The 21,488-nt window shown below is 35.6% G+C and overlaps 2 protein-coding genes across 2 annotated transcripts; one reads left to right on the plus strand and one right to left on the minus strand.

The window, feature by feature from the left end:
• Positions 1-251: 251 nt before the first annotated feature.
• On the minus strand, positions 252-4,271 carry LOC113303002 (enolase 1, chloroplastic-like). The gene is made up of 7 exons (XM_026551977.1): positions 3,654-4,271; positions 3,008-3,315; positions 2,282-2,436; positions 1,860-2,177; positions 936-1,082; positions 789-839; positions 252-634 (listed from the first exon to the last, which is right to left on the minus strand). The coding sequence occupies exons 1-7, from the start codon at positions 4,079-4,081 to the stop codon at positions 569-571; spliced, it is 1,473 nt and encodes a 490-aa protein (XP_026407762.1). The 5' UTR covers positions 4,082-4,271; the 3' UTR covers positions 252-568.
• A 13,531-nt stretch (positions 4,272-17,802) lies between these two features.
• LOC113303003 (protein FLX-like 2) lies at positions 17,803-21,488 on the plus strand. The gene is made up of 5 exons (XM_026551978.1): positions 17,803-18,063; positions 18,702-19,305; positions 19,578-19,723; positions 19,824-19,912; positions 20,728-21,488. Exons 2-5 carry the CDS (start codon positions 18,716-18,718, stop codon positions 21,172-21,174), a joined length of 1,272 nt encoding a protein of 423 aa, XP_026407763.1. The 5' UTR covers positions 17,803-18,063; positions 18,702-18,715; the 3' UTR covers positions 21,175-21,488.

A 21,488-nucleotide genomic window follows, 5' to 3' on the forward strand; every position in this document is an offset into this window, starting at 1 on the left:
GAATGAACTCTGCTTTTTTAGGTTTTTATATGGAGTTCATTTCTGGAATGAACTCTGTTTTTTAGGGGATTTCTGAAAAAATAAGTAGGAATTAACGGTAGTTCATTTTGAAGAATGAACTGCTACAAAAAAAATAAGTAGAAATTAAACGCAAGGGTACTTTTGTCCATTTAATATTTTTAAATAATTATGAACCAAACAGTAAAGTCGTTTTCACAAAGGACCAAACTGACATGGACCCACCTAAAAAAGGACCAAACAGTACGACACCATGTAAATATTAAAAGGTCCGAGTGGAACAACAGGCTTCCCAGCTAAGGGTAAAATGAGTTTCCCGAGAAAACGCGAATACATTCTCACTTATCAAAGGTTAAATTACACGTCTACAGGCAAACTAAACCGATAAATTGGAAAAATAGTTTCTCTAGTTCTTGTTGCTACACCTAGTACTTTCACTCTTGGTACAGGTGGCTTTAATTTCATTCTACACTCTTTTAGCCCACAAATTTGGACAAATCTTATCCAATACCTTATTTCCACAAAGATGGTTTGAATTATCAAGTTAACTCTATGGAGATCTGAAAGCTTCACCAGCATAACGCACATTGCCGAGTTCCTCCTCAATGCGCAGAAGCTACATAAAATAAAGACCAAAGATGAAAACAAAAGGTTAGTAAGTTGCACTGATATAGCAGCAGTGTCAGAAATAGTAGTTTACACTTCCAAGGTGTCAAGATTTTTGCCCTTCTAAGCAAACTAACAAAGAACCGGAACAGAAAACGCATTACCTGATTATACTTGGCTAATCGTTCGCTTCTGCAGGGAGCTCCTGTTTTGATCTGTAAAAGCAATATAAGAAAGTGAGCTCCAGAACATTAACAATTGAAAGTTTGAGATGACGTATCCCAGGGATACAGCAGGAGTTAATCACAAACCTGTCCACTTGCCAAACCAACAGAGAGATCTGCGATGAAGTTATCCTCCGTCTCACCACTCCGGTGGCTAACCATCACACCCCATCCTGCAGCTTTAGAGTCAAGTGCTGCTCTGATGGATTCTGTAACCGAGCCAATCTGATTAACCTGCAATGGAATGAAACAAGGAGTTGGAATGATATGAACATCAGCCCTAACAACCAAAAGCAACATCGCATATGAAATAAGGTACGAATATCACTCCAGAAGTGGATCCTAGCGGAATCAGGAATGACTACACGAAAATGCATGCTTGTTAACTATAATCACTGTTTTTCCTAGTATAACGAGTTGCTACCCAATGCACTGAGCACGATTTTCAATTGTACACGAACTGAAACAAATCTTCATCCTCCACTTCTCTTATTCTATGGTTTGTTCATACTAGCATAGTCACTACTAACTGACCAATCCTGAGTAATGTCAATGGTCGCACATAAGGTCCCCAAGCAGATGACAACACCAATCCAGGGTATACCAATTCTGGAGAATAAATGATCATTTAGAACTATTCAGTTCTTTGGTTTGAATATGACCCTTAGTCCAGAAAAATTTATCCGTGTCAGATGTGGTGCACTTAGTCTAAATAATGAAATGTCCACTTGGGGAAGTAGGTTATGAGATAAATGACCCTAACAATGCAGATCAGATAACCCCAGAGTTGGGAGGTAGGTCACGAGACACGTGACCTTAATAAGGCAGATCAAATAACCCCAGATCCAACTGCATTAGTAATTAAGAGAACTCTCTGTTGGATTGCCAGGGAGGTGCAATCCTAGAAGATGTTATGAACAAGAGAAACACAAAAGAAATGAAAACAAGGATTAGCGTGACAAATTTCAGAGCAGATATTCCTACAACAGAGGATGATTTACAATCACTTGCCTTTAGCAGCAAGGCATTGCAAGCCTTTTTCTCAATTGCTTCAGCAATTTTCTTCGGATTTGTGACCAACAGATCGTCTCCAACAATTTGGATATCAACTGAAGACTGTATGGAGCACCATGAGCTCCAGTCATCTTGGTCAAAGGGATCTTCAATGGACACAATTGGGAAATCTCTGATGAACTCTTTGTAAAGGTCGCGAAGGCTCTGTGCTGCGAGCACATGAGCTCCATCATTTGGCTGCTTCTTGAAGTTTAAATCATATTTCCCGTCCTTTGTTAAGAACTCGGAAGCAGCAACATCCATTCCTATCTTGATCTGAATTATCAATTTATTAGTTTACTTTTTTTCAGAACTTTTATTTAAATATGCAAGAGAAAATCAAAAGACCATAACAAAATGATAAAGATCGGAATTTTTACCTTTCCTGTGTATCCAGCCTTTTCAATTGCATCGATGAGCAGGACCAGTCCCTCCCTGTTATCCTGAACATTTGGAGCAAATCCTCCTTCATCCCCAACATTGCATGCATCTTGCCCATATTTTGCTTTGATAATTCCCTTTAAGGTGTGATAAACTGCTCGCAGATGCACAATTTCAAAAGTTATTTTAAGAGAACTTCAGTCTTCACCGTCATACACAGATAAACGCGGAAGCATGGTTACATACTAAAAAGATGAATGCATCTAATTCTAAACCAATAAATAGATTGCTACCCTTAATGCTGCGATGAAGTAACAATTATCAGAAACTGGCATATCATCGTTTACAGTGAAGTACAAGAAGCAAACTTCATTTACCCATCAAATATAACATAACGTGATCCTCTGCTGTTGTAGCTATGTACAGCAGTGAAGATTTCTATTGCCTTATAATAATTACTAACAAATTCAGTTCACATTGATAAATATGTGAATCAAACTGAAGTGAAACTAGAGGTGGCAGTAAAAGGATTGAATAAATGGTTCAGCAATGTGACTATGTCAGAAATAATTGTGCTAACGCAACAGAAAAAGTAAGAAAGACAGAAAAGCTGGAAAACACAATGGTGTATCGAGTTGATTATTCCACGGCAATGGATGAGAAAAAGCTTCCAAATAAAATGAAAAGAAATGACTAATAATAATGACAAGAGTTGTTGTACTAACCTTCACTACCCATGCAAAGTGCTTCGGCAAATGAAGTAGCACCTACAGGTAATATCATGAACTCTTGCATAGCTAGATTATTGCCAGCATGGCTTCCACCATTAATCACATTGAAAGCTGGAACTGGCATGACAAGCTCCTTTGTTCCAGAAATTTCCTGAATGTGTCTGTACAAAGGAATTCCCTTTGCCCCAGCACCAGCTCTACATACACTCAGAGAAACTCCAAGAATGGCATTAGCCCCCAATTTCGATTTATTTGGAGTTCCATCAAACTCTAGCATGATGGCATCCACATCAGCTTGATTCCTAATCACAAGGTAAAAAGACAGCATATGACATTTATGTTAGAACCCAATGGAGGTAAGCCACACTCAAACACTACTGATATCCGTGATTGATTTTTAGGTTGTTCTAACCCCACACTTCTAAGCAAATATTGAACAGGAAAATAAAAATATAAAATGCACCAATGAATCTATATTGATCCGAGTATCAACATCAAGTAAACAATCCCACATTGAGCAAATCAGTTTCTGTAAAACTCCAAACACCCTCATATTTAACAACGTAAAGGACTTAATAACCGAAATAGGTAATATTACAAGAGATTAAGAAGCAGATGAATTTGGTTATAAGGAATGCACCTGACATCAACACCAATCAATTTGGGAGCCAATAACTCATTGATATTCTTGACAGCCTTAAGAACACCTTTACCACCGTAAACATTTTTATCACCATCTCTAAGTTCTAAAGCTTCATAGATCCCAGTAGACGCTCCACTGGGCACAGCAGATCGATAAAGATTATCAGTTACCAGATCAACTTCAACGGTAGGATTACCTCTACTATCAATAATCTGTCTAGCTTTAATAGATTTCACAGCAAACTCTTTATTCGAAGCTTTTACAGATGATGATTGAGCAGTAGTTGCTGCGCATCTAACTGATAAAGAACGCGATTTCTGACAAGGAAAAGAAGAAGAAGATGATGAAGATTGAGAAATTGATGGAAGTTTTGATGAAAGAAAGGTTTTTGTTGAGGTGATAGATGAAGATGTTAGGGCTGCCATAATTGCGCAGAGATGTTAGAGAGACAGAGGTTGAAGAAGAAGAGAGAGAGGGTTAGTTTAGGGATTACCGATTGTTTTTATAAAATTGCTGAGCGTTAAAATAAGTCCGTCGATGGGCGAAGAAAGCAAAGTGTTTCTGTTTTGTAATGGCTTTTGGTGGTTGTTGGAGGGACGTTAACTGAGAAGTTAAGTGGAAAGATGTCTGCTAATATAGTTTGGCTTAAGAGACAGATTGAGGGGCTCGCTTGTCTCTTTTGGTTTAGTAATTCAGGGGCGCAGCCATTCAGGAATCAGGATTTGGCTCAAGAGACAGACGTATGCTAATTCGGTTTGGTTCAGAGAAAGAGACCTGTTAAGGGGTTTGCTTGTCTTTTTCTTTTTTGGTCTAGTCACCAAGGGGATGCAAGGATAAATTTTTTTCTCTATTGGTTCATTAGAATCCAGTGTGACAAGGATAAATTTTTGATGGAATATGTTGGACACTATTAATATGAAAGGCACGTGTCAAACACCTAATTTGTGTCTCATGTCCTCATCAAAAAATGTCCTCATCAAAAATTTATCCGTGTAACAAAGTCTTTTTTTTTTTTTAGAAATTAGCGTTTAGTTCGTTGGACTTTCTAGTCATGTCTCTTAAAACCTAGTACTCTATGGTAATTTTCTCAAAATTCCAAGACGTTTTAATCCTTTTTTTGTACGGATTAGTCATTTTTTCCACTGATCCAGAAAAACTTGGTTTATTCTAGTATTAAAAGTACAATATGTTAGTTTTAGAAAGAGAAAAATTAGATCGGAGAAAACAGAGAACGGAGAGGGAGAAGGGTGAATTCGAGTCTGCAAAACAGAAAATGTTTGGGTAATTTCTATTCAATGTGAAACAAAAAGAAAAACCTAAAAAACATCATCAACAACACTTGTTCTTGAGGATCTACTTGAAATCAATGACGAAAAATCGATGATCATCATCATCAACAATTGAATCTAAAGATTCGTCACCAAGAATGATGACGAAAATAAGTTTCATTTTCTCTTAACACTTTAGTTCGATTTAGAATAGTTAGATTATCAATTTCAAAGTCGAATTCTGGAAGAGAAAAAACATTTTAGGTTTTTTATATGCCTAAATTCAAGATTTCTTTGGATTGAAAGTGTTGTATTATTGGAAGAAAAATATTATCCACTTTACCATGCAATGATATTCCTGGAGATTCTCCTTTAGGTCTTTCTGTTTTGAACATGTAATGAGAGGTTAATTGAGATAGGAAATGATAATTTTTATTTATAGCATGTGTACTTTTCTTGTACACTGTATTTTTATGTTTATGGTGATGAAATTTGAAGATGAAATGATAATCTTCATTTACTTAATATACGGATTTTATTGTATACCGTCTTTGCTTCAAGAACACATTGAAATTGTTTATGGTGATGAATTGAGAGAGTAACTGATAATTTTTATTTATTTAGTATGTACACAGTACACTGTATTTTTGTTTTCTCTTTTATTTTATGTCTTATTCTTGTTTTTTTATATATAAAATTTTGTAATATATGCAGTTTTTCCCATGAAAAGTAGGAATGTATACATTTGTGAGAAAAGGAATTGTTTGGCGATAGGTAAACATACCTGTATGTTTTACAAAAGTCAATCTGAATTTCGTGAACTGGTAAGGTTTGCAAATCTTTGTGTCCTGAGTTTCGCGGGCTACCAAGGTTTGCAAACACCGTCCAGTTACATTATTAGTAGAAGTCATGAACTACTATATATGACTACGTTCGATTTACCACAATTCTCATAAACACTTCTAAGACAACTTTATTCGCAAAATCACTTTGTGCGTGTGGACCATTGATTAATCTTGAGTGTTATTAAACACCGCTAGTGCTTGTAAGTTCAAAGACTACTTAGCCGCTATGAATTATCATTGTGCACGGTTCCAAAATCCTGGACTATAATGCATATTCTTCTGTGAATGTATAATGATAACTCATCTAAACTGAGAAAAGTGTTTGTTTGGAACTCAAGTTATCTTAGATTAAATCCAAAGCTACCCAGAGCCTTCAAAATATATAAATAAAGGGACTCTTGCAACTGGATTTCTTAATCCTTAACACTCTTGTGTCCTAGTTACAAAGCTAGATCCGTCCTCCAAAACATAGGTATCCTCCGAGAAATATAATTAGGTTACGACTTTGAAGACTTTACTTATGGATTCGTGAAGCCCAGTCAGATTATCTTTTACATGATAGTTCTTCTATCCGGATCTTGCTTTTATTATTCTTTGAGGTTTTCGTAATCTTGGATCAGGAACGAGATAGATAGAAATCACAAAATTATCTTTGTCTCATACTTTGTGATTCCACAAGCTAAATATGTAAGCTCTTATTTGACTTGTTTAGATTATTCTTGAGAGGTGGTTAGCAATCCAGGCTTCTCAGCTAACTGAGCGTAAGTGTTCCGGATTCATGAGGTTTGCTAGACTTTGTTTACTGCAAAGAGATTCTCAAAACAACCAAAGAAAATCATCTCTTTGTTCGTTTCCTCCCAATTTAAAGAGATAAAAAATTTGGCACAATTTCCCTCGACTAGGCCTCCACTTTCTCTAGTGTAATACCAACACAAAGTCAACCAAGTAGCTCACATGTACTCTTTCCACACATTCCAGTATCATAGGCACAGGCATAGTTAACTAATCTTTATTGAATTGTAAACCTTCTCTGAGTTTGAGTGTCAACAAGAATTCCTTTTTAGGCACAATTGAGCCTAAAATTTAACGTGTTCTCTAGATGATAAACACACATGAAAACTTATTTATTTATGTTGAAAACAAGATTACAAAAATATGTTATTTTGCATATACAAAATATACAAGATATTGAAAATAACTTTAAAAATATATGACGTATACCACAGACTATATGAACGGAAAGTTACAATAGGTGTGACTTATTAGGTCACGTCTTTCATTTATGCAACACTCCTCCTCGACCTAAGTGGGTTGTCAATGACGTTGACCTTATAGCAAAGTGTACAAAAATGATCATTTGGAGTAGATTTCGTAAGGATATTGGCAATTTGATCCTTAGATGAAACAAAACAAAAATATCAATTGGCCACTTTGAACTCTCTCACAAACAAAATGATAATCAATTTAGATGTGTTTGGTACGACCATGAAAAATCGTATTCATTGTGAGACAGGTTTCTCCCAAATTATCACACCAAAGAGTGGGAGGAAACTGAACAGAAACCTGAAGTTCTCGTAGAATAGACTCAATCCACATTAATTCAGCGATCGCAATAGCCAAACCACGATAGTCATATTCAGTACTTAACCGAGAGGCTATTCATTGCTTACGAGAACTCCAAAAAAATAATATTATATCCAAGATAAACGCAATATCCACTCGTAGAACGACGATCAAGATGATCACCTGCACAATCAGTATAAGTCAAAAAAATTAAGCTGCAAATTTTGTTGGGGACGAAAAAGAATGTCGTAGGTCAAATATGAAGCAAATAACGAAATATACGCTTGATAAGATCCAAATGATCTTCTGCAGGTTGATGCATGAATTGATATGCCTTATTAAAAGTAATGTTTGGTCTTGTCGTAGAGAAATACTGAAGAACGCCAACTAAACTCTTGTACATAGTAACATCTGACAAGAAAGGACTGTTAGCTATATGTAGCTCAATGGAGGTACTAAAAAGCGTGGTGACTGGTTTTTCCCATTGTATATTAGTACCAACAAGAAGGTCTTTGTTTTAACGACGTTGTGAAAGAAAGAACCAATCAGAAACTTGCATGACCTCTATGCCAAGAGAATATGAAAGATAACCAAGATATTTGAGAGCGAACTTAGTATGTAGAGTGTTCATTAGTGTTTGTAAACATTTCTTAGAAGATCTTATTGAAATTATGTTATACACATAAACCAAAAGAAATATAATACCATCGGTTGATCATCAAATGAAAAAATAAGTATCAGAGTCAGAGACAACAAAACCAATTTGTTGAAGAAAAAAACTAAGACGTATACCATGCAAGAGGGGCTTCTTTAAGGCCATAAATTCATCGATGTAATTCAAAAACGTAATTTAGAAACTAAGGATCTGTATAACCAGAGGGCTGTTTCATATAGACTTTGAAAAATAGGGGGTACAACAACCACACCCAATATTTCGATTAGCAATCTGTATGGACTAACTCCAATATACTTTCAAGAGAATCAACTAGACTCAATCATAATAAATTACATCAAGAGTTATAATATCTCAATCTCTCGATTTAATTCTTGCTCAAGCAAATAGAAATCTGCGAGTTTAATTAAATACAAGAGAGATAACTTGGATGGCACCAAAGACCAATATCCAAGTTTCAATCAATGTAAATCAACAACCAAAGGTTGGATATTTTAATTGATTGAACTTAACGCACAACCTGTGATATTTCAATTATATAACAAAATATAATGCGGAAAAGAAATAACACAAATACCGGAAGTTTTGTTAACGAGGAAATCGCAAATGCAGAAAAACCCCGGGATCTAGTCCAGATTGACTCACTCGAATCGATTCATGAACTTTATAGCCACGGTTTGCAAACTTGCATTCCTTAGTTAATATAAGTATAAGTTCACGAATAATCCTTTTTAGATATAACCAACCTAAGTATGTGGACTTGGTTCTCGGACTTAAGTACCCGGAATAAGCTTGTAACAAGTTCAGAAACTCCGTCATATTTTATCGGGAAGAGAACCTTCGTCAGTACGCGGAATGGGTTCGCGGACTCTTGTTCCGGTTTTCCTGAGCAGCAAAGTAAGCATACTTTGGTTCAAGGAATAAGGACTTATACATGTATGCGTTTCCACACAATGTTTATATCCAACAATGGTTATATAATATAAAATCTCATTTCAATCATTGAAACATTCTTAGAGGACGTTATATAGTTGTTATTCACAAACCATTTTTCGTCAAAGCCATTTTCAAGTAATTGAAACATAACATGACTTTCGTCACTAGGTAAAGATGAACTTGGCCAAATCGAAAGCTTACCAACACATATTTCGAGAAATATATGAGCGAGTTAAACTCGGCTCGAAATAGCAAATGTGTATAATCAAAGTCTATATAGCAAAATGACTTTTGTCTCAAGATAGGAGATAGAGTATATAGACTTTTGAGTGATAGATAAGTTCAAATATCCGCATACCTTTTAGTCGATGAAGTTCCACCAGTTCCTTGAGTAGATCTTCGTCTTGTATGATGATCATCATGGAGTTCTTGAGCTCAACTACACTTTCTATCCTAGTCTGAGACTTAGCTATAGCAGACTAGAATCAAGACTTATAATTTTGATCACTAACATTGACAAACATGCTTGAAATAGCAACGCAAGCGAGTTCGACCGAGCAGTGCTCTAACAGACTTCCTCAATAAGAATTCCATTGAGAAAGGTATTTTGAACGTCATGTTGACGAATATGCTAATAGTAAGACAAATCCAGTGTCAATATATATGATATGAATAGTGCATGGCTTAATAACAAGACTATAAGTATCAGTATAATCAATACCTTCTTATTGGTTTAAAACCTTTGTAACTAAACGAGTTTTGTGACGCTCAATGGTACCATCAACTCGTCTTTTAACACGATAAAACCCATTTGAATCCAATAATATGTTCATTATGAGGAGATGGAACAATAGACCACATTTCATTCTTCATAAGCCTATAATATTCTAAATCCATTAGCGGACGCCATTTAGGATCATTCTTAGCCTGGGATTAACAATTAGGCTCAATAAATCATAGTAAATTTAACATGTTTCGAAGCGGCAAAAACCTTCTTTTTGGAGACGTTATCCTTTTCCCGTGTAATCATAGGAAGATTGTTGAAAGCGGGTGTTGCAGAGCAAGAGTAAGTGATCGAATAGTGAAAAGAGGCAAAACTTCCTGGAACAGTGAAATAGATTGTACGCTTCCATAGTCAGCTGGTATTGCAGACGTACATGGAGCAGGAAACAAGATGTTGTATTGATTAGCTGGTGTTGTTGTAATAGGGGACAAAAAATCTGAGTCATCAGCAGATATAATAGGTGTCATAGACTGTGACCTTTCAGATGTTTATATGTTGTGGCGCTGTCAGAACCTGTCTAAAACTGATGTACATGTGCAATTTTTGGTGACGTAGAGTATGTTGTGGTATCTGATGTAGATGCAGTTGGTGTTATGTTTTCTTATCAACGTAAGTGAGAGTTGGTGCAGAGGACAATAAGTCATGTGGTAAATGAGATGCAAAATAAAGTGATGAACTAGTTAAGCCTGGTACACGGTCATCGACAACCAAAGAAGTATTCTGCATAGAATTGAGTGGCAGCTAAGGTTAGGGGTGTACATGGCTCGGTTAGGTTCGTTTTTGCTCAAACCAAAACCAAAACTGTTATTCCCGGTTTCTAGTTCCCAAACCAAAATTGTGCCATTAACCAACGGTTTCGTTTTTTTGTTTTAACATTGGGTTCTGATTTTACCATCCGGTTTCGGTTTTACTATTATTTTTTTAGTTCATGTAAATTACAGTTAAAAAAAAAAAAGAAAATACACAAAAGAATGAAAGATTAAAATATAGTTCCCCAAAAATTTACACATTAAAACTAAATAAAATTGAATAATGACTTCTATAATTTAAATCTACGAATATGATTAAATATAGTTAATCTAAGGTAGATCTAATGGTTGATATTAATTATATCAAAACTAATCGGTTTTACCATTGGTATTCGGTTTGGATTTTAAATCAAATCAAAATCGAAACCGTTACTCTCGATTTTTATCTTTTTTATCCAAAACCAACCATTGGTAAATGGCTCGGTTCAGTTCAGTTTTAGAGGATAGTTTTACCATTTACTGCCCAAACTGGAGTTTTCATATGGAAAAATTCAAGTGGTTTTGTCACAGGAGAAAGTGTAGAGTCAAAATAATATAAAAAAAAAAGAAAACACATGAGATGAAGATTGTGACGGCCCGGAAAATTTGTTCGCTTCCGATCGCCTGTGGAGTTCGGTCAATTGGCAAGTTCCAAATTCTCCGAGCTGCCATTTGGGGTGAAAACAATTTGTAAACAAGAGTAAGGTTATGATTTATCAAATAATTCATTAAAGTTTTATTTATATTTATCAAAACAGTTAATTGAAAAGTGTGGAATACAAGATATCATCCACACGATAAATCTTACAAGATAGCTGACATGAAACCATTTAAATATAATCCATACTTATCTAGTTCAAATACTCTTTTTACAAACAACAACATCAAGAAAAGAGAATAATACTTTTTACAAATCACAATGATAAGTAAAGATAGTATCAGGTTTCACAGACTAAAACAAATAGAGAAATACAATATCCTCTCTCCCAAACCAACCCAGATACATATGAATATATGAACACAAAGTGATGTACTCACTTTGACCCCCAAAGCTCAATGCACCAAGCTTAAGCAAGCTTACTACCTCAAGCCGACCTCAACCTTTGTGGAAAACAAACAAAACAAAAGGGTGAGCCACAGCCCAATAGAGAGTTAACGATACGATAACATGAGTACAAAGAATGGCCAAATACGATAACGATAAAAATCAAATCGAATAAAGCATCCACAACGCGTTAAGTTGTTGATCACATTCAAATTGAAGTATCAAAGGCCTTACAAAGCCAATACACAATCGAAATCATTAAAACCCAGTGAGTTTGCAATAATCTACTATGAGGGTCCGAATAACCATCTGTCGAGGTTTATCAGAAAACCACCCTATCGTTCCGAACAATCTTCCGCAGGTCACCATTAGTATGGATTGCCCCTTGTGGGACCGACAAACTCATCGGTAGTTTTCGTAGTCAAAAGGACGTTCAACACATTTCATAAATAGTTCGCAAACCATCAACAAAATATTGATTTATAAACCATGAAATCAACTTACCTTAGCTTTTCTCGCATTAAACAAGATCATAAATACATGTAAGTATTAAATCATAGAGCTCGGAAACACTATGAATCGACAAATGCATCAAATTAATGAGTTTGTGCGGAAAATCCTTTTTAAACCATTTAGACTCATAAACTTCCATGGGCTTGATATAAGTCAAAATCCAACAAATGCTATCACTTTAAAGACGACGCAAGATCACAAATCATGTAAGAATTAACAACAAAAGAATAACTTCAGTAGTTCAATTAGCTAGAGAGGTAAGTATAAAACAACAACATAATTTTTCAGAAATTGCAACTTGCATAGCTTGTTTTCAAAGAATTCTGCAGAGTTCATTACAAAACGAAAACGAGAGTTTCTTGGCTCATTATAAAGAAGAAAATATAATATTTTAGATAAAAATGGTATGGAAAATAAGTGAGTTCTATATCTATGTCAAAGTGTTTCAGAAAAACGGGACAAAAATTACGTTTCTTAGAAATTGCAGTTCTGACAGTCTACATTCAAAAATTCGTATAAGAATCATCACACAACGAAATTCAGAAGTTTTTGTTTCGTTAGAAAGATAAAAAACCCCACTTTGATATAAAAATGACAAACAAAGGTAATGAGCCACATAGATAGGTTTAAACATCTCAATAGAACTGGACAGATGTGCAGCTCTTCAGAAAATTCAGTTTTGGTAGACTGCAATCGAAAATTCGTACAAAATTCATCATTCAACGGAATTTAGCAAACTTGGTCTCGTTAGAAATCTGAGAGATTTATCTAAACTATAAAAATCACAATAGAAGGTTTTGATGTACATATATGTATGAAAACATCATGAGAAAACAGGACAACAGTACCCCTTTTTTCAGAAATTTAAGTTTCTTTTCTCAAACACATGATGTGCTATCTTAAAACTCTATCTTAGACTTGATTTTGACAAAAATCAGAACTTGAATGAATACCCAATACTTCATTTAATAAAATGAATGAATAACAAGTACATGTAGGAGTTAAATTGTTCATGGAGAAAAAATAAAATTAGGGCAAGTGCGTAGAATTGACTTGTAAGAATTTGCTACCCAATGAATGTTGAAAGAACCCATGGATAAAACTACATGTAAAACATTTTAAATATGAAATTAATAGAAACCCTTAGTTCTTCATGAACCTTAAAACCAAATTGAAGAAGAACAATCATCAATAAGTTTTAAACATCTCAAATTCATCACATAGAATATCACAAGAGCATAAAGAAGATTCAGATACCATTGGTTATGAAATCAGGGAATCAAAAATCGTGTAAATCAATTCAAAATAGTTTCAAAGATGATTTTCCCCCTACCTTTTGTAGAACAAAACCTTCCAAAGCTATCAAATCGATTCTAACACCGTAAAACAAGCTTCAATTTCAAATTTTTGTGATAAACTTTTCTTTTCTTTTGCAGTGAGAAGAAGAAAAATTAAATTGAAAATAAAAGAAATATATGAATTCTAATTAAATTCAGTAGAAGAAGCTTATCTAGGAGGTAAAAAGTATGAAATACCCCTCCTTCAATTTTAACTCGACACATACACTTGGTAGGTGTCGTTTTATCGCAAACTTGAGTTTAAAAACTCTATTAACGTCCGTGCACACTATAGGCAGGCTCACACAAAGAGAAATAGAATTTTCTCAGGAAAATCCAAGTGTTTCTCAACTGAAACACAACGACAACTAGATTTGACGCACCACATTGCGCTATTTCTAGTCTTCCAATTCAAATGAATTGGGATCGCACCCTAATATTTTAAGAAAAAGAACGCGGGTATTACATTATTACCCACTTAAAAAGAATTTCGTCCCGAAATTCAAAATAAAGAAAGAGACTAACGAACGTTATCTCCCAGTAACTTCAGAAAATTATCGCGGTTCTCGGATTCTAGCTCCCAAGTTGTCTCTTCGAAGTTGTGATGTTGCCAAATCACTTCCACAAATATGATCGTCTTTTATGTTTTAGAATCTCAATTCCCTTATTGAGACCCTTCTTCTTCTTAGTTGAAGCAAAAAGCGTTGAACTTGCACTAATCGGAATCAACAAAATAAACTTGGAAAAAGGTTAACCTAGTTAGTAACCACTCATTACTAACAACCCAATCATATACATATCACAGTATCTGGTTGTTTTTTCTAAAATTAAGAAAATAAAGAGTTCCTTTAAACTTTTCCAACAACCTGTAATGGAATCAATGTTTTTAATACCAAAATTTCAAAACAAAACAGAGTAAAACTGCGGAAAACTATTATGCAAAACAAAGAAAAAACCAATGGAAATCGAAACGTATGCTCTAAACCAACTGTGGCGACCAGGAAAAGTTGTTCGCTTCCTATCGGCCGTGGAGTTCGGTCAATTGGCAAGTTCCAAATTCTCCGAGCTGCTATTTGGGGTGAAAACAGTTTGTAAAAAATAGTAAGGTTATGATTTATCAAACAATTCATGAAAGTTTTAATAATATTTATCAAAACAGTTAATTGAAAAGTGTGGAATACAAGATATCAGCCACACGATAAATCTTACAAGATAGCTGACATGAAACTATTTAAATATAATCCACATTTATCTAGTTCAAATACTCTTTTTAAACACAACAACATCAAGAAAGAGAATAATACTTTTTACAAATCACAATGACAAGTAAAGATAGTATCAGGTTTCACAGACTAAAACAAATAGAAAAATACAATATCCTCTCTCACAAACCAACCCAGATACATATGAATATATACGAACACAAAGTGATGTACTCACTTTGACCCCTAAAGCTCAATGCACCAATCTTAAGCAAGCTTACTATATCAAGCCGACCTCAACCTCTGTGGAAAACAAAACAAAACAAAACAAAAGGGTGATCCACAGCCCAGTAGAGAGTTAACAATACGATAACATGTGTACAAAGAATGCCCAAATACTATAACGATAAGAATCAAATCGAATAAAGCATCCACCACGCGTTAAGTTGTTGAGCACATCCAAATTGAAGTATCAAAGGCCTTACAAAGACAATACACAATCGAAATCACTAAAACCCAGTGAGTTTGCAATAATTTACCGTGAGGATCCGAATAACCATCTGTCGAGGTTTATCAGAAAACCACCCTATCGTTTCGGACGATCTTTCGCGGGTCACCATTAATATGGATTTCCCCTTGTGGGCCCGGCAAACTCATCAATAGTGTTTGTAATCAAGAGGACTCTCAACACATTTCATAAATAGTTCGCAAACTTCGTTAAATGAGTTTGTGCGGAAAATACTTTTTAAACCATTTAGACTCATGAACTTCCATGGGCTTGATATAAGTCAAAATCCAACAAATGCTATCACTTTAAAGACGACACAAGATCTCCAATCATGTAAGAATTACTAACAAAAGAATAATTTCAGTAGTTCAATTAACCAGAGAGGTAAGTATAAAACAACAACATAATGTTTCAGATATTGCAACTTGCATAGCCTGTTTTCAAAGAATTCTGCAGACTTCGTTATAAAACGAAAACGAGCGCTTCTTGGATCATTTTAAAGAAGAAAACATAATCTTTTAGATAAAAATGGTAAGGAATATCAGTTCTATATATGTGTCAAAGTATTTCAGAAAAACGAGACAAAAATCACGTTTCTCAGAAATTGTAGTTTTGACAGTCTACATTCAAAAATTCGTATAAGAATCATTACACAACGAAATTCAGAAGTTTTGGTTTCGTTAGAAATATAAGAAACCCCACTTTGATATAAAAATGACAAAAAAAGGTAACGAGCCACATAGATAGGGTTAAACATCTCAATAGAACTAGACATATGCGCAGCTCTTCAGAAAATTCAGTTTTGGCAGATTGCAATCGAAAATTCGTACAAAATTCATCATTCAATGGAATTTAGAAAACTTGGTCTCGTTGGAAAGTTGAGAGAGTTCACTAAAGTATAAAAATAACATGAGAAGGTTTTGAGGTACATAACTGTATGAAAACATCATGACAAAACAGGACAGCAATACCCCTTTTTCAGAAATTTAAGTTTCTTTTCTCAAACACATGATGTGCTATCTTAAAACTCTATCTTACACTTGATTTTGACAAAAATCAGAACTTGAATGAATACCCAATACTCCATTTAACAAAATGAATGAATAACAAGTACACGTAGGAGTTAAATTTTTCATGGAGAAAGAATAAGATTAGGGCAAGTGCTTAGAATTGACTTGCAAGAATTTGCTACCCAATGAATATTGAAAGAACCCATGGATAAAAACTACATGTAAAACATTTTAAACATTAAATTAAGAGAAACTCTTAGTTCTTCATGAACCCTAAAATCAAATTGAAGAAGAACTATCACCAATACGTTTTAAACATCTCAAATTCATCACATATAATATCACAAGAGCATAAAGAAGATTCAAATACCATTAGTTATGAAATCAGGGAATCAAAAATCGTGTAAATCAATTCAAAATAGTTTCAAAGATGATTTTCCCCCTACCTTTTGTAGAACAAAACCTTCAAAAGCTATCAAATCGATTCAAACACCGTAAAACAAGCTTCAATTTCGAATTTTTGTGATAAACTTTTCTTTTCTTTTGCTGTGAGAAGAAGAAAGATTAAATTGAAAAGTAATATATGAATTCTAATTAAATTCAGTAGAAGAAGCTTATCTAGGAGGTAAAAAGTCTGAAATACCCCTCCTTCAATTTTAACTCGACACATACACTCGGCAGGTGTCGTTTTATCGCAAACTTGAGTTTAAAAACTCTATTAACGTCCGTGCACACTAAAGGCAGGCTCACACAAAGAGAAATATAATTTTCTCAGGCAAATCCAAGTGTTTCTCAACTAAAACACAACGATAACTTGACTTGACGCGCCACATTGGAATCACACCCTAATATTTTAAGAAAAAGAACGGGGGTATTACAAAGATGGTGAAGAAAATACCTGTAATGGCGAGGAGGAAGGAGGTAGCTTGGCAGGGGCAACAACAAACGGAAATTTGTCTTCGACAAAGAAAACGTCACGAGAGTAGTAAACTCGTCTAGTAGATAAGTGAAGGCATTTGTAGATTCTATGAAAAAGTGACATGTGGAAACAATATCAATAAGTGAAGGGAGCATATTGAGATCAACCTAAGTTTACAAACCCCTAAAACGTTCGACTGGGTTACACCTTAAACATATTTCATGGTGGTTCAGACATATAAAATCTAGTGACAGAGCGTACTTGTTATCCGTTGATACAAGGAATTTTAAAAATATCTAAGCATACCAGTTATCCTGCTGTTAGTGAAAAGTAAACGAAGTAATTTATTACATCTATGACATACAATAATTGTTTTTCTGTTTTTCACAGTAGAGGACAACATATAAGCATAACTGATGTCTTAGCGAAAAGATTTTAGAATCAAGTCTATTGCATTTTTTTTCTACAATCATTCTGTCTCCAAACGCCAGAACAAGCTACTCCAAACACTTTGTAATATCATTTGGCGCCATGCGTTATGTGGATTCATGTTTGGCCGATGACTAAGCGCCATTTAGATTTCCAGTCAACACGAAAATCGAGGAGAGCAACCACGATTGGGGACTGGCATTTATTTGGATTCCACTTTTAGAATTGAGCAACTTGAAATAAAAAGAACAAAATTTACCATCCAATAATTCTTAAGAAACTGCTCAAAAGACTTTCCCAAAACCGCACAGAGATATAAAAGTGAAAAAAATACTTACCTGCTTGGGTCACTTGGCATTCAGACCCCATTTTCCAAAAGTGGTTTATCATTCGCGGTTTTGGTGTTGTAAGCTCGTGTTTCGTACCAGTTGTTGTAGGGGCGGAGATCGTAAAAAACATCCAATACTCCAACGCTAACAATCTATTTTCAGTTTTTGAGTTTCATTGTTCAATTTTAACGACTTTAATCTATAATCTCTAAAGCATATGCGAAGAAATACATCTAAAATCATCTCTTGAAAGCCCTAGTAAGTATACCGTACTATCTCAACTATTACTTCTTTCTGTTAATTATCGTTTAATTTCTTTCTCTACTAGGGTTTATACTCACGCACATACACACTCCATTATATCTATTCCTTCGTTTTGATTTATAAAACCTTGTTCGTATTTCTTCTTCTTTCTTGATATCTATCCTTCTGTTGGGAAATTAGATTGTTTTGTTATTTGGGTCTGATTTTTCTTTAAATTCTGCTAGTTTTCTGGTTTGTGATAAGTTTGGGGGATTTTTTTTTTTAATTTTTGAATCATATAACATGGAATATGATTATTTTCGAGACACATTTCATGGGGTGTTCCTCTCGTTGCTCAATTTCCTGACCTAGACCTATCTGTTAACTTTCTTAGAGCTTAGTGCTAAACAAATAAGTGAATTAAGATGGCAAATTATTTTCAGTTTTCCAGTGCATGTGGCTATAGGTCAACTTCGACGAACTTCGACTAATCTTAGATGATACAGTAGCATGCCCGTAATGATCTGAGAAGGGATATAAGCTATTAAATTTTGTTTCATATATTTCGACATACTTTTGCTACTTCTGTTAAATGCACATTTTCCATTTGTGTTTCTTAATTACTTAGCTTATAGTTACTTCTTAACATATAGGTGAATAACTTGTCATGGGAAGCAAAGGCCGCATACCACCTCCTCATCTAAGGCGCCCTCATCCAGGTCCTGGCATGATGCATCCTGATCAATTCGGTCCTGGAATGATGCATCCCGATCATTTTGGTCCTGGCATTCACCCTCCACCAGGTGGCTTCCCTCTTTTTGATATGATGCCTCCTCCAGAAATTATGGAGCAAAAGCTTGCCACACAACATGGCGAGATGCAAAGACTTGCTAATGAGAACCAGCGACTTGCGGCGACTCACGTGTCTTTGAGACAAGAGCTCGCAGCTGCACAACAAGAGTTGCAGAGATTGCAGAGTCAAATAGGTGCAGTAAAAAATGAGAAGGAGCATCGTATGAGGGACCTTTTGGACAAGATAGCTAGGATGGAAGTCGATCTACAAGCCGCAGAACCTGTTAAAGTGGAGCTTCAGAAGGCTCGAGCTGATGCTCAGAACTTAATAGCATCCAGGCAAGAGTTGATCTCTAAGGTTCAACAACTAACTCAGGATCTCCAGAGGACCCATCAGGACGTACAGCAGATTCCAGCTTTGATGTCAGAACTTGATGGCATCAGACAGGAATATCAGCATTGTAGGTAATATTATTCTGGTTCCTTTTATTCTGCCCTTTGTTGATAGCTTCAGAAAACTCGTGTTTCTAAACATTCATGATAATTTGTCTATATGTCGGCGCTGGTGCAGATTTTGATACAAAAGTAACTAACATTTGCAGGTTGCACTCGTGAAAGTAGTTTAAACATTATCGGTGTGAATTAGCATTCGCTTTCTCCTAGTTTATGACATAGACAATCTGCATTTCAAAATCTACAATCATGCTGTTGTATCACACTGAAATTGTATTTTGCAGGGCTACTTATGACTATGAAAAGAAGCTATACAACGACCACCTTGAGTCACTTCAAGTGATGGAAAAGAACTATGTTTCCATGGCAAGGGAGGTTGAGAAACTTAGAGCAGAGTTGGCTAATAATGTTAATCTTGAGAGAGTAGCTGGTATGCATTTTCGTTGCACTTATTACTTTGATTCCACTTTGGTCTATGTTTACCAGAATTAGATTTTTGAAGTTATCGTCATACGGCAACCAAAATGTAGGTCCACCACATACTGGTGCTGCTTCCGGATATAAGGAGAATGATACGGCTGGACAAAATGCCTATGAAGATGGTTATAGTATTGCTCAGGTGTTGATCTATCTTATACTCCCTGAGGTTTTTTTTTTTTTTTTGCAATTCTCTTCTCTGTAGCATTAACAAGATAGAGGCATTGTTAGGTTAACACGTCAGTATCTTTTAAACTTTGTTATATCAACTTGATTCTAGTAATAGAACAGTAGAAGATTTTTAAATCTATTTAACAAGAAAACTCCATTTTTCGGATGACCTGTTTTGGAATGAACAGCTGGACTCTAATAAAACTTTCAACTGTAAATGCTTGTGATCAATTTATTGATTTTATACTCAAGGGTCCAGTGAGAAGGGATTCTTGTAATCCACATGCTCATCAGTAACTGATCAGCTTAAAAATGATTGGCAATCATCGCTACACTGCTCTGAGATTGTTGCGGTAGACTTATGATATCCACCGGACATGACTTTGTCAATGTTAACCCAGTTCTTTTGATGTATCATGTATCTGCTAGTTTTATTTGTCAGTATAAACCACCTACCTGAGGTTTGCACTTATATTTCCCACTTCCTCCGATTTGCCTCACTTGTTAGTCAAGTGAAAAAAAACTTTAGAGAAGGGTTTTTATTTGGTTCTGTAGAAAAGAAACGATAAAGAATATAACAAGACAAGATGGTCATGGTTAGCAATCTTTTATGTCATTGCAACAAGTCCACGACATCATAGACCATCGTAATAGCAATAGTTCTGAAACTCAAATATGTACAAGAATTGATTTTATTTACTTATGAATCTCTACTGTAGCATCTATATTGGTTTCTTGCACTCAGTTAAGAGCTATGCTGACACCTTATGCTGTCTTACAAAATAGGGACGTATTCCCCCTACAGGTGCTGGTGTTCCTTACAGTGGAGGTGCAGTGGCAGCGTCTCCTTACAGTGGAGGTGCATCAGCAGCTGCTTCTCCTTATGGGGGAGGTGCAGTCACAGCTGGACGGACTGGATATGATGCACCACAGGGAGTGCAAGGTTATGATCCGTCTAGAGTAGCTGGATATGACCCATGCAATGTAGGAATAGGCGGTTATGTTCCACAACCCAGAGCCCCTTCTTCCTATGATTCATCCTCAGCTAGAGGTTCTGCTGTACGACCACCATTACCTCAAGAGCAGCAGGTGGTAGCACAGGGAAGCAGTGTAGTATCACCTTACGGATTGGCTACTCCACCTACTCGTGCTGTTGGAGGAGGCGGGTATGAGCCGCAGATTCAGATGCAGCAGCAACAGCCTCCTAGAGGTGGAAACCAATCTCGAAGGTGAGAGTCAAGCTGTTAGCGCTACTGTCCTGCCATGTTGGATTGAGAGTTATATCTTATCATGCTGAAATCTCACTCATTCTCTCTCAATGCTGCTAGTTTGTATTTCTTGACGCAATATTTGTTACCGGGTGATGTAGCCGTGTAGGCTGCAGAGAATGAAACCAAAGTGATACATGATTCTTGTAAGTTACAGAAGTTGAACTGAGATGTAGAATCCGGATCCTGATATGTGCTGGTGTAAGTGTTGCATTATACCTTCAGAAAGAAACAAGAACAACTGGGAATGAGAACAGACAAATGGGTCTTTGAATTTGC

Source organism: Papaver somniferum, chromosome 8 (genome assembly GCF_003573695.1).
Source record: "Papaver somniferum cultivar HN1 chromosome 8, ASM357369v1, whole genome shotgun sequence".
NCBI lineage: Eukaryota > Viridiplantae > Streptophyta > Magnoliopsida > Ranunculales > Papaveraceae > Papaver > Papaver somniferum.